The sequence below is a fragment of the Oncorhynchus mykiss genome, chromosome 22 (assembly GCF_057628025.1).
Source record: "Oncorhynchus mykiss isolate SJ-2025 chromosome 22, ASM5762802v1, whole genome shotgun sequence".
Lineage (NCBI taxonomy): Eukaryota > Metazoa > Chordata > Actinopteri > Salmoniformes > Salmonidae > Oncorhynchus > Oncorhynchus mykiss.
In genome coordinates, this window is record NC_143043.1 from 16400037 (window position 1) to 16414088 (window position 14052).

At 43.8% G+C, this 14052-nt stretch overlaps 1 protein-coding gene across 11 annotated transcripts in view; it reads right to left on the minus strand.

Moving 5' to 3' along the window:
* Nucleotides 1–14052, minus strand: part of stxbp5l (syntaxin binding protein 5L) — a 232826-nt gene that overhangs the window by 14162 nt on the left and 204612 nt on the right. For 4 of the 11 annotated variants that reach the window (XM_036958790.2, XM_090215589.1, XM_036958789.2 and 1 more), the window contains 2 exons: nt 7550–7732; nt 478–579 (listed from right to left, as the gene is read on the minus strand). The exons of 2 other annotated variants lie outside the window; for them this stretch is intronic. In XM_036958790.2, the coding sequence (XP_036814685.2) occupies nt 478–579; nt 7550–7732 (285 nt within the window). Of the gene's footprint in view, nt 1–477; nt 580–7549; nt 7733–11396; nt 11451–14052 lie in introns of all 11 variants that reach the window. 5 more of the 11 variants (XM_036958792.2, XM_090215591.1, XM_036958791.2 and 2 more) reach the window with 2 other exon arrangements.

The window sequence follows — 14052 nt, forward strand, 5'->3', positions numbered from 1 at the left end:
AAGGGCTCTAGCTAAACACTGCTTTCTCTCTGCCCTACTCTGTCTTTACTAACAGTAGAAAATAAAAAGTGTATCAGAATAAAGAACCAGCACATCATTAATGCACCTCATGGCATTTCACAGTGTCTTGGATTATCCGGCAAGCAAACAAAACTGAACAAGCAAAAACGCAGCAATAAAGATGTGTGTCCGTGGCATGCAAACATTAGGACAGTGTACACTAAGCACATACAGAACAGCTGTACCTTGGACACAGCACACACTCCTATAAGCCATGGAGAGATAAAGTACACAACCGTGTTCATCCTGTCAACCCCAAGTACAAGAGCAACAAGCGTGTGTCCCTGAACATCTCTAGACAGGACATGGACGGTGACAGAGCAACGTGGGGCCACAGGACGGACGTACTGGCCGACGGAGTTGGGGACAGTGGGCCGCACGTGCGTCGTCGTCCCCCCCCCCCCCCCCCCCCCTTACCTCTCTCGCTCCAGTTGTAGGAGGTGGTGTGGTGCTCGTCGTGGGAGTACATACTGACTCCATGCAACTGCTGAAGCATTGCCCTCCTGGACGCATGGCCACCTATTCCCCCACATCACAACCCCCATCCAAACCCCCAACACCAACCAAGCCAGCCAGAAAACCAGCCGACAGAAGGACAGACGGGACAGACGGCAATACCAGAGATAGACAGAGGGGGAGAGAGAGAGAAAACAACTCAGCTGGGATGAGCATGGTTAGGACAAAAGAAAAAGGGAGAAACAGAGACGTTTTATCCCTCCAGCAGAAAGAAACTGCCTAACCCTCCTCCTCCTGCCAAACTCCTCGCACCATACATGACAAGTGAAACCTGTTTCTGTGACTAATCAATAGGGATATGAAGAGAAATAACATCCCTCCAGGCTGCAGTACAGCCGAGCTCTGTTTAGGGCGACGCTACACTACGCTACAACGCTGCCGGCTAGCATTGAGGCTAGAGAATATAATGGCTTTTGTTGTCGGGCCTGTGTCCAGAGTGGCAGCTCATTTTCTGCCGTGTGTGTCCAGGTTATGTTTGTGCATGACAGAGTCTTCAAGGTGGTAGCTAATGAAAGTCACGCACAGTGGCACTCGGACAGGACACGGGGACCCCCAAGGGGGCCAAGCAGGGATTCAGTAGGAAGAGGGAGGGGAGGAGGAGGAGAGAAGAAGAGGAGGAAGGAGGGGAGGAAAGTAAAGAGGAAGGTAAGGAGGGAGGGCAATGCTTCAGCGACTCAAGACACACATAGACAGTATAGTGGAGAGACGAGGACAGACAGACGCCCTGGAGCTACATCTGACACCTCGGTCAATAACTTCATCACTACTAGAATGAAACCCATAGGCTTCAGCAAGTTAATACCCCACGTACCACCCAGGGAGTGAATGACCAAAAGCGCCCACTTTGGCCTCATGGGAGGAATGACGAAAATCTGGTGTTCCTATGTCAAACAGTTATGTTATATTTCAGTCTTCTGTGGTGTGTTAAATTAAATTAAATGCATTTCAACTCTATATCTGACATGGTACAGGTGTCTTATTTATTTTAAGCCCATAACCATGTGTGTGAGGTGTATACTTTTGTTTAAAGTAGATTTGTTTAAGACTACCAAGAAACACTCTGTGTGACCCTGATTTAGCCCACTGCAGTAAAAGGTTGCAGCGATCGATGTCTTTGTCCAGTCACAGTCATTGTGTGCTCCTAACAATGTCAAAGCTGTAACTATGTTCACAGGCCATAATTGCCTCATGTTGCATAGCTTTAATATTTCATTCTCTGTCAGACAGGGAGGCGTGTTGTTTACGTTGTGCCTGTCCCCTTTTTCTGGTGTGTGTGTCGTCTGGTGTATGAGTGTGTGTGTGGCGGGTCGCCTGGTGTGTGTGTGGCGTGTCGCCTGGTGTGTGTGTGGCGTGTCGCCTGGTGTGTGGGCCTCATTACAGGAACTCAGCCCTTCACACCGCTCATTGACCTTTCATTATTCCAGTGACCCTGCTGTTTCATCGCTGTGGTAACCCAGCCAGCGCCAGCGACAAACTGAATGGGTAAGGGGGTCGCACTGCCTGATGGGAGCACCAGCATAACACACGCCATTGACTGGGTATGTCCTAAATGGCACCCTATTCCCTACGTAGTGCACTATTTTTGACCAGAGCCCTATGGGTCCTGTTTAAAAGTAGCACACTAACAGGTGCCATTTAGGACACAGCTATAGTCTCCATGGTGAGAGGAAAATATATTTAAACATAGTTAGTGAACCGCCCAGGGTATATATAGCACTAAAAATACTTTAACACCGCCTGGTCTCCCATGTGCTTTGACCTTTTGAGGAAACCACTTTAAGATCCACCTGTTGAGCTGTTGGCTAGTTTTGATACGGTTACACAGTTTGAGTTCAAATGAGGTGATCTGTCCTTTTACAAATTATTTTCATTTTTCCGGTGTGTCACCGTAACCTCTCACCCACCTCACCGTGTGAAAAGCTTTGAGAGAATAAGTATTAGGCCTATTTGCGCAGTCAATGACTCCTCGTTGTTATCTAGGCGATTCCCAATTTCGCACTCTGGCGACTTCAACGCATCGACGACGCTGATCTAGGTTAACTAAAGGCTTTCACACATCCTGCCGTCATTTAATTCCATTACGAACAGAAGTCAAGGTTCTGAGTTACAGCGAAATTGAACAAACTACATTTTGGCACTAATATTCTGTTCTAAAGGGTTTTTATTACTATTCTAACCCAGGAGCTCTGGGAATACATGTAAACTAGGCATTTATAGCATGTCAGTATCAATCTGATCAGTAACAAAGGCGACTGTGGCCTTCATTAAAACATGGAGCATATGCTAATGTTGAACACAGCAGACTGCAGCCTTCCTCCCAGCTCTATGGGTTCTGCCTTAATGGAGGATTTGTTCAGGAAATGGAAATACAAATCACACAGTTTTTTTGTGAAAGGGTGCATGCCGGTGTGTGTGTTTCGAAAGCTCCAGGAATAGAGATTCTTATGTTGCCATTAGCATGGATAAATTTGTTGTTTTCTTTCTCTCCCTGTCCACTTCTATCCCTGACAATCACCCACTGTCTTTGCAATTTGGGAACAGCTGCTACTTTTGACAAGTTAAAATGTTTTGTTCTCTGGACAGCCTCGGCTAATCAAACACAACTCAGCGTGAGGACTGAACACCCTGCGGTGGCCCGTGGCTGGTCCAGGGTCCAGGGTCCTCTTGGAACACAACTAGCTCAGTCTGCCTTCCGTCCCTCCCTACCTGCCTGACCATCTGTCTGATCTGACGCTCCAGCTGGGTGATAGAGCCCTCTGACGCCGGCGCAGGTCGGCTAACTGTGACGTTTTGGAAGCAGTCCCCATCCTCTCTGTACCGCTGAGAGATTAGCTGGAAGGACCGCTGGTGTCTGTCTGCTAATCCGTCCGGATCGGGATGAACCAGCCAGGCCACGATAGTGCTAGTGTGACCTGGATAGGAAGAGCTTTGGCCAGGCTTACAGTACTCAGAGAACCCCTCGGTCTGTGCACTGACAGGACAGCACACAACAGCAGATCAATAACAGGTCAAACGTTTGGCATCCTGAGAATGACTCAGAAAGGTCAGAGAGTGGATTACGCTAACTCTCTGATAGAGAAGGACAAGGATTGTGTAACACATCTATAAGTAATGTTTGACATTCTGAGGAGCAACAGTATACATACATTAACCTTTAGATGTTGACATAACCACTCATAATAATGTATAGTTTTAGTATGCAGCTCTTGAAATAATATCTGGATGTTCAGATCCATAGTGGTAATCTAGATGTTCAGATCCATAGTGGTAATCTGGATGTTCAGATCCATAGTGGTAATCTGGATGTTCAGATCCATAGTGGTAATCTGGATGTTCAGATCCATAGTGGTAATCTGGATGTTCAGATCCATAGTGGTAATCTGGATGTTCAGATCCATAGCGGTAATCTGGATGTTCAGATCCATAGTGGTAATCTGGATGTTCAGATCCATAGTGGTAATCTAGATGTTCAGATCCATAGTGGTAATCTAGATGTTCAGATCCATAGTGGTAATCTGGATGTTCAGATCCATAGTGGTAATCTAGATGTTCAGATCCATAGTGGTAATCTAGATGTTCAGATCCATAGCGGTAATCTGGATGTTCAGATCCATAGTGGTAATCTAGATGTTCAGATCCATAGTGGTAATCTAGATGTTCAGATCCATAGTGGTAATCTAGATATTCCGATCCATAGTGGTAATCTGGATGTTCAGATCCATAGTGGTAATCTGGATGTTCAGATCCATAGTGGTAATCTAGATGTTCAGATCCATAGTGGTAATCTAGATGTTCAGATCCATAGTGGTAATCTGGATGTTCAGATCCATAGTGGTAATCTGGATGTTCAGATCCATAGTGGTAATCTGGATGTTCAGATCCATAGTGGTAATCTAGATGTTCAGATCCATAGTGGTAATCTAGATGTTCAGATCCATAGTGGTAATCTAGATGTTCAGATCCATAGTGGTAATCTGGATGTTCAGATCCATAGTGGTAATCTGGATGTTCAGATCCATAGTGGTAATCTAGATGTTCAGATCCATAGTGGTAATCTGGATGTTCAGATCCATAGTGGTAATCTGGATGTTCAGATCCATAGTGGTAATCTAGATGTTCAGATCCATAGTGGTAATCTGCATGTTCAGATCCATAGTGGTAATCTAAATGTTCAGATCCATAGTGGTAATCTAGATGTTCAGATCCATAGTGGTAATCTAGATGTTCAGATCCATAGTGGTAATCTGGATGTTCAGATCCATAGTGGTAATCTGGATGTTCAGATCCATAGTGGTAATCTAGATGTTCAGATCCATAGTGGTAATCTGGATGTTCAGATCCATAGTGGTAATCTAGATGTTCAGATCCATAGTGGTAATCTGGATGTTCAGATCCATAGTGGTAATCTAGATGTTCAGATCCATAGTGGTAATCTAGATGTTCAGATCCATAGTGGTAATCTGGATGTTCAGATCCATAGTGGTAATCTGGATGTTCAGATCCATAGTGGTAATCTGGATGTTCAGATCCATAGTGGTAATCTAGATGTTCAGATCCATAGTGGTAATCTGGATGTTCAGATCCATAGTGGTAATCTGGATGTTCAGATCCATAGTGGTAATCTGGATGTTCAGATCCATAGTGGTAATCTGGATGTTCAGATCCATAGCGGTAATCTGGATGTTCAGATCCATAGCGGTAATCTGGATGTTCAGATCCATAGTGGTAATCTGGATGTTCAGATCCATAGTGGTAATCTGGATGTTCAGATCCATAGTGGTAATCTAGATGTTCAGATCCATAGTGGAAAGGTAGTGCATAAAATCTGCACAGCACTTTTAACAATATTACCTGAGTTTAGCTGCCGCTGTGACTATACAATCTAGTAAATGTCCCTCTATCCTCGGTAAGGAGGAGGACTGTGTTCATAAACCATGTAACGTTACATTAGACGACTTGTCTCTGTGTTTAAGAGCCTATTATCGCCTCTGTAAATGCATATTGAACTTGCATTTAGTTAAGGTGCACACAGCCCCACCTCCTGAATATACCCAGTAGAACATTTCCTTTGTGGATGTTACAATCTACTCAGGATTAACAGGCCTGGGCAGCTGATCTCAACACTCAACACATTTCACCGTCATTTTGTCCATTTTGAGAAAAGGACCGCATCCCGACAGACTGGTTCTATTAATGGGCCAGGAGCTGAGTGACAGTAAGCTGCTATAAGACAAGGTCTGCGTCCCAAATGGCAACCTATTCCCCATATAGTGCACTACTTTTGACCAGAGGCCTATGGGCCTGAGTCAAAAGCAGCGCACTATGTAGGGAATAGGATGCTAGTTGAGACAACCAGGGGAGCGAGGTCATGTAGCTGGCTGAGAAAGGGGACGCCTAGTCAGTTGTTCAACTGAATGTATTCCACTGAAATGTATGTGTCTTCCGCATTTAACACAACCCCTCTGAATCAGAGAGGTGCGGAGCGCTGCCTCAATCCACATCCACGTCTTTGGTGACCGGGGAACAGTGGGCTAACTGCCTTGCTCAGGGGCAGAACGACATATTTTTACCTTGTCAACTCGGGGATTCGATCCAGCAAACTTCCAAACTGGCCCAACCCTCCTCCCCACCAGGCTATAGAGACGTAAGTGTGGACAACAATGAATGGATGTCCGTCGTTGGATGTTGTCTCGAGCTGTCCCTACAGCGTTCTGACTGTGACTAAAGAAGGCTGACTGACAGGGGGGTATGATTGCACGTAATGGCATGTTGATACCCATCCTGACAGCAGCCGTTTTCTCTCACAGCGTTTCGCAGGGGAGAGGTAAACGTTTTGGCTCAACAAGGAACAGAGTGAAAGTAGATGTGAGTAACCGCTTGACAGTGTCAGATGAGAGGATTTCCTCTGTTTGATGTTATTTGTGGCAGGACGCCTCAAGATACATTCGAGCACAACAATGAAACATACCTACGCTCTGTAACACGAGACAAACATATGACGATAACCTTCCTATTGAGGTAGTAACCAGAGATCACAAATGCAATGGTTGAGAAAACACTGGACAAACGACCAGCAGGATTCAGATACATTCAGCCAAGTAGCAACATCTGGGATAGTATTGCAGTCAGATAAGCACCTAGAGGGAGTTAGACAGGTATATATATATATATATATATATATATATATATATATATATATATATATATATATATATATATATATATATACACACACACACAAACACACACACACACACACACACACACACGTACAGTATGGAATGGAAACACCTACTGGCGCCACACATACAGCACATAGATACACACACACAAACACCCACCCTGTCACCATTGATACACTAACACAGGGACGGTATGGGTGGTACAAAGTGAGGGTGTGGGCTTTAGTGTTGTGGTGTAGTCACATTGTGGTGGTGTAGTGGAAAGTGAAGGGCTGTGAATGACAAGTGAGGTCACAGCGGAAGGGCCGCTGGAGTATGTGCGAGCAAATGTGTGTGAAAATCCCCAACAATTTGTCTTCAGCAAAACCTTTTTGTGAACTTTGACTTTATAGCTGTTCTCTTACAATTTTACATGTGACACAACATGTTTTGAAGTGGTCAACTGTAATCATCTACCCTATCAATATAACACTCATCACAGAAAATGCTGAAGAGAAAAGTCCCACAGTATCCACCCTGCTATATGGTGACTAACCAGGAGGGACATAATACTGTAACATTCAATGTCAGTTATACTTCAGTAATACAGCATTCACCATTTTTTCTTCAGGATAGAAAAGTCAGAGAAGGCACAATCAAAATGAATGAGAAAACAGCAGATATCCCACCAACCACAACCCAATCAACCAACCTCTCACCCCCTACCTGTTGATGACTGGCAGACATGCACTTAGGATGGGAGGATGAAAAGGTTAGGAAGAGGGTTTAAGGGGAAGGGGACAAGCACACACCTTCTGTGTGGGAGGAAACAGGCAAAGAGATCTCCATGCAAGCGGCGGACTGGGCCTTGCGGAAGGGCGGTCGGCCAGGCCCTCTCCGGGTGAGCCGCGGGCCCTCGGGAACCCCTGTGATGCGAGGCTTCCCCACGGAGCAGGGCTGGGAGGTAGGACTAGTGCAATGTCCATTGACATGATCTGCAACAACGGCAAAGCATTAGCAAACGACTTAAGGAAAACAAAAGCAGAGAGAGAGGGGAAAACGTCTATGGTAAAGAGAAAATGACAGAGGTAATGAGGTTAGAGTTAGAACGAGAGATCTAGTTAGAGAGATAGAGAGATAGGTTGAGGTTAGAGTTAGAACGAGAGATCTAGTTAGAGAGATAGAGAGTTAGAGAGATGAAGAGAGGTAGAGTTACCTGACCACTGTGACTGACCCAAACTTAAGGAAAGCTTTGACTATGTACAGACTCCGTGAGCGTAGCCTTGCTATTGAGAAAGGCCGCCGTAGGCAGACATGGCTGTCAAGAGAAGACAGGCTTTGTGCACACTGCCCACAAAATGAGGTGGAAACTGAGCTGCACTTCCTAACCTCCTGCCCAATGTATGACTATATTAGAAACACATATTTCCCTCAGAGTACACAGATCCACAAAGAATTCGAAAACAAACACCAATTTTGATAAACTCCCATATCTACTGAGGGAAATTCCAAAGTGTGCCATCACAGCAGCAAGATTTGTGACCTGTTGCCACAAGAAAAGGGCAACCAGTGAAGAACACACACCATTGTAAATACAACCCATATTTGTGCTTATTTATTTTCCCTTGTGTACTTTAACCATTTGTACATCGTTACAACACTGTATATATTATGACATTTGTAATGTCTTTATTCTTTTGAAACTTCTGTATGTGTAATGTTTACTGTTAATTTTTATTGTTTATTTCACTTTAGGATATTATCTACCTCGCTTGCTTTGGCAATGTTAACACATGTTTCCCATGCCAATACAGCCTCTTGAATTGAATTGAACTTGAGTTAGAGAGAGAGAGAGAGAGCGTTAAAGAGAGATAGTTAGATTTAGATGGAGACAGAGAGTTAGAGAGATAATTACAGAGAGATAGAGAGAGAAAGAGAGTGGAAAAGCAGTCAAAATATAGGGAGAAGCTTTTTTACTCAATCCATGCCAAGAAAATAAAAAAGATACAAACAATATTGATTCAAATAAATAAATAGATTCACAGGTGATGGTAAAGTACATTCGGTCGGACCAGGCATTTTACAGGATCAGAATCTTTCATCATCCCTTTGTTTTTGTCCTCAAGTGGCATTGAGAGAGTTTCACACTCAGTACCGAACTTTATTTTACTTTTGAGAGGTACCAATGAAACTCAGGTAATACATTTTTGACCAGTAAGGTCCTCACCAGACTAGCATCAGGAGCGGTGCAGCACTTCAAACATTTAAGAAATCAGAGACCTTTGGGTGGATTCCAGAGTGTATCAATATTTGAATAGAGTTGGTTGATACTGTAGGTATACAGTGTAGGTCCATGAAACAGCATACTGGACTGTCTGATGCCTCTGAGACAAGGTGGGTACATGTATGGTGCCTGCTCTGAATTGTGTATATTCATATTGATACGCGTGGGTGCCCACACTTGCTTGTGTGTGTGCGCATGCACGTGTGTGTGCGTAGATGCGCATGTGCGCGCGTGTGTGTGTGTGCCTGCTCTCTCCAATGGTATTTTCGAGCCAAAAACTCTATGTTAATGAGACACAATTTATTTTGGAGGGGGGCAGGATTCTATGGGCTTGGCGCCTATTCCGCAGCTCGTCAGCCTGTGGCTTCGTCAGCCAAACAGGGAAAGCTCTGCGCCGCCAAGAGACTAAGAATTAAGCAGCTGACGACGTCTGTGCCAGATGCAGACCACTCTGCCGCTTCCATGTCTTCACTGTCAAGTAAACAAAACTTTGGCATTTTATTGACTGACAGCTCCCAGTGAGGTAGCATTCCACCAGCGCTACACTCCAGAGCATAAATCAGTGTGTGTGACAGGGAGGCTTGTTGGGAGCAATCCTCGTTGAGTGAGAACTGCATTCAGAAAGTTGGCATTAGCCTGGGTGCCAGTCGGCTTCTGCTCGCTTGCCAACTCCTTCTAGAGATTGTCATGCAAAAACGTGTTCGTTTTGACAGTGGAGTAGGCAAACGCACAAACAGATCTGGGACCAGGCTAAGTTGGCCTCGTGTTAACTACTGAATATGCCAGACAGAAATCTCTAGTGGGTTGTCTGTTTAGCTATGGTGATTTGAAGGAACACACACTCCTAACACCAAATCCCTTGTTAGGCCCATTGATGCAAATCTGGTTCACTTTCTAAGTGAGGATGAAAGACTCTGTGGTGCCACCCAGTCCACGTGCGCCTCCAGTCCAGTTTCACAGCAGGCTGTAGCAGGGCAATAGCGGGCTTGGAAACTGAGGATAGCTCTAGTGCCAATGAATGTGCTACATGACTACGCCATTGTGTGTCTGGCTAGCACTTATCATCATGGTTGGGTCTGCCAATCAGTGGTTTGTCCTGGCACAGTCTAAAGGAAACTGGTCCACATCAGAAAAAAAATGGCAGTCTACCCACCCCACCTACACACACTCACTCTCTTTTTCTCTCTTTCTCTCGCTCTAACGCACACACAGACACGGACACATACAGTACACACACACACACACACACACACACACGCAGGTTCAAGTCATTTAATCACATGAAACAGTCCCACTTTGTAGCAGCTGTATCCTTGACTAATGACAGACAGCTGCTCATATTATATTTAAACTATGTTAACAGCCTAAACAGGGCACTTTGTTCCACTGCATTAATGTACAATTCAATTTGGACTGCTTGGAATAGTGCTTGAACCTTTTTTTGATTAGCCTCCAATTGTTGTTCAACGTTTGAAAGGAGATACATTTCCCAATGAGGTAGGTGTATTTTTGCTATCAACTATCATCCTTTTCAGTTTTATTTCCTGTTAAATGATGGCTTGTTTACTCGACACGGTCTCACTCTAAAGCTACAGCCACACATTTCAAACCTGTTGAAGGAAACAGTTGTCATTTCACAGATGTCATTCTGTAGATATTGGCACATTAGTGTACTGTATATGAATTGAAGAGGCATATAGTAGAGGGATATAGTAGGACAGGACAGAGCAGAAGCATGAGCGAGAGAACCTGTGACTGCAAGGGGTGTAGGAGCTCAGGGGATGTACTGAGAAAGAGCGTGTTGCTACAGTCTACAGGAAATGCAGAATGGTCCAGCAACAATGGAGAAAGTCCCGGTGGAGAGACGAAAATGATCCAATCACGATGGAGCAAGGCTGTTTAGAGTTAGAGAATGGTCCAATCACAGTATAGAGCAAGGCTGTTTGGAGATAGAAAATGATCCAATCACGATGGAGCGAGGCTGTATAGAGAGACAGAGAAGGGTCCAATCTCAATAGAGCGAGAGTACATTTGGAAATGCATCTCCCAAAACGATATGGGCATGAGGTAAGAGCCACCTTTGGAAACACTTGCAAAATGTACGATAAACAAAAAAGCTTAAGACGGGTAAAAACACAGACATAGAAAGTCAAAGGAGAAGAACAGAACAGGCCATTCAGTCTCATCATGAGCTGGTCGAGTAGAAGAAGTGAGTGATAAGAAAATACTGCTGGTTGCGTGAAGAGGAAGCTACTTGATGTGAACAACATAAACAAAACAAATATAAAATGTATATCTGCGCACAACAGGACAAAAGAGGAAGTAAATTAATCAAATGAAACGAGGGTAAAACTGCTGGCTTTCGCCTACCGTACCAAGATCAGTCTTAAGATCTGTTGGCAGACTTAACTTTCTGCCGGGTCCCTTTACTGTAACAAAAGACATAGGAAAGAAAGGAGCAGTTAATGTTTCCAAACCAAAACCAAACCAAAATGGAAGCAAAAGTAAAAGCCAAACGATGCAGAAAACAAAAGATTAAACGAAACAAAAACTGAACAACGTAATTCAAAGCGTGCAAAAGTGTGCAGTTGTCGCACATGGCAGGCAGATGCAGAGGCCATTCCCATCATGCTCCATGGTTTTCCCAGGCCAGTGCTCCCAGTCAGAGAGTGTAGACACGGGAACAGTGAAAGCAGTTCTAGAAACAGGAACCGAGAAACCCGTTTTCGGGCAAGACTCCTTCCCAGTGTGTCTTCCAAGTCTTCCATTCTCTGGCCACTCAAAAGCAACTGATTTAAGTAGAGGTATTTTCTGATTGTTTGTTTAATTTACTTCTGTATGTTCGGGTTGTCAGAGTTCACTAAGGCCTGGGGGGTTTGGCATAAGAAACATAAATAAACTGGGAACTCAAATAAACACAAAACAGATTGGAAAGAAACAAACAAGTTCAACATTTTGCAAGCATTTTGCAGTATATACAGAACTGCAAAGGTACATGTTGAGAGACGGTCATTAATTTTTTCCTCAGTCGATTCAAAGGACATACCATGAGGACACTGGTTTTGGTTGGTTAGATAATTATTCTGGTGTATGGGAAATGTGGGATGTTGTAAGGATGGCAAATCAAGAAACCACACACCAATCTTTGTAAAGTAATGTTTGGGGCAAGCTAGCAGATATTGGAAAGTGCAGTTGTTTGATTGCAACATCTATAAGTGGAATCCAGAACATTTTAGCTTTGAAATTGAACAAACTCTTATGGGCCCCAAAAGAATACTCTGTTTTACAGATAATAATTCAAGAGGCCAAAAGTCTGAATTCCACCATCTTTCATTGGCTTTGAGTAGGGGAAAAGTGGTGTGCTGAGGTAGAATTGAAGTAGGAGTCATTTTATGATAAATTGCCTTGTTGGGAGCATAGAATTTGAAAGGGATTTTGATGTAAATGAAATGTTCTCCTTGTGCGGTGCTTGTGACAAAATTGCTGTGGTATAGTGTGTGCGTGTCTGTGTGTGTGGCCAGATGTTGCGGCCATGATGCGTAGCAGCAGAACTGTGTAGAAACACAGTTCTACCAATAGCACTGGTATTCACTATTCACAGGTGGAATTCTACACGCCATTTAACAGCTCATTTGCACCATGTTAGGACTCTGGGAATATGTTTGTTGGATAGAAGGATGTTTGAACTGAATAAAAAATGGGACTGTGCATTGTGCCAGCGATGCCTTTTAACAAATGACAGTATTTACATATTTGGGGACATCATTATGCTACATATCACCTGTTGCCCTACGAAAGGCCAGTTTGTCTTTCTCAGTTATGGAAAAATAGAAAAGTATATTGTCTTGTTTATATGCCCAGATAACATCCAAATGCCATTTTAGGGTAAGTATTTAGGGAGTATTAATTGCTAGTGACATGGAGCATATTGCAACCATCAATGGCCACCAGATTACCGTCAATTGATCTCTTGTTAAACCATCAATGGCCACCAGATTACCGTCAATTGATCTCTTGTTAAACCATCAATACGGGTTAAATTCACAGCTAATCTCAATTGCAACCATTATTGGACACCTCTACCGCTCCCTAAAGCTGATGTCGGTGTTACCTTAGTCCTGCCTGCGACCAAAGTCTCTGAAGATACAGTATGTTCACCCTGTTGATGGGTATTATCAACGGAACCATTTAGTCCTACTTTTTGAGCAGATTAAGTGCAATTCATCGATTTGACAATCCTTCCGTACAACTGAAATAAAGTATTTTCTCATTTACCACGACAAATCTACTGTAGCAATTTACCCATGTGAATGGAAAATTAAAGTTGGTGTAGCCTACTCGTAATATTTTGATTTGATTCCAATTTATGTTATCCATTAAATCCAACTGTCTTTAAAATAAAAATGTCTGGTACGGTCATTTCTTATCAAAATCGGGGGTAAACTATTCCTGGTCTGTCCATATTTGAAATGTGTAACTAAAAGTTAATCAGCCTGTCGGTTTCCGATGCTCCTGATAGGTCGATATTTCATTGGGGGCGGGAATAGAGAACCTAGACACAGCTGTCTGGTATCATCATGGAGTCCATGCAGTTAGACACATCACAGAGTATTAGATGTTGTTATTATGTTAAAGAGGAGGTTGTGGGTGAGAAAAACCAAATAGACAAAGTTAGTGTTACAAAGGAATGAGAGTCAGAGTGCCTCCCAACAGGAAGGGCAAAGATGCATGGCCTTCCTCACAAGAACATGACAACAACAACAACAACAACAACAACATGGATGAATCACAGAGGAGCTGAAGAATTAGGAAGGAGTGTCTGACCTTGACTGACTCCTCCCGCTTTTCTCTGCAGCCTTCCTCAGTAGCACGGCTGATGAAGGATGCAAGGCCACAAGACCAGACTAGACCCAGCACAAAACACACATCGCCCCCTACAGCTGGGGCTGAGGCAATGCAACAACGCCGATAAGCTCTACATCTTCTGCTAACAGATGCATGGATCACAATGTTGAAAGTTGGAACAGACAA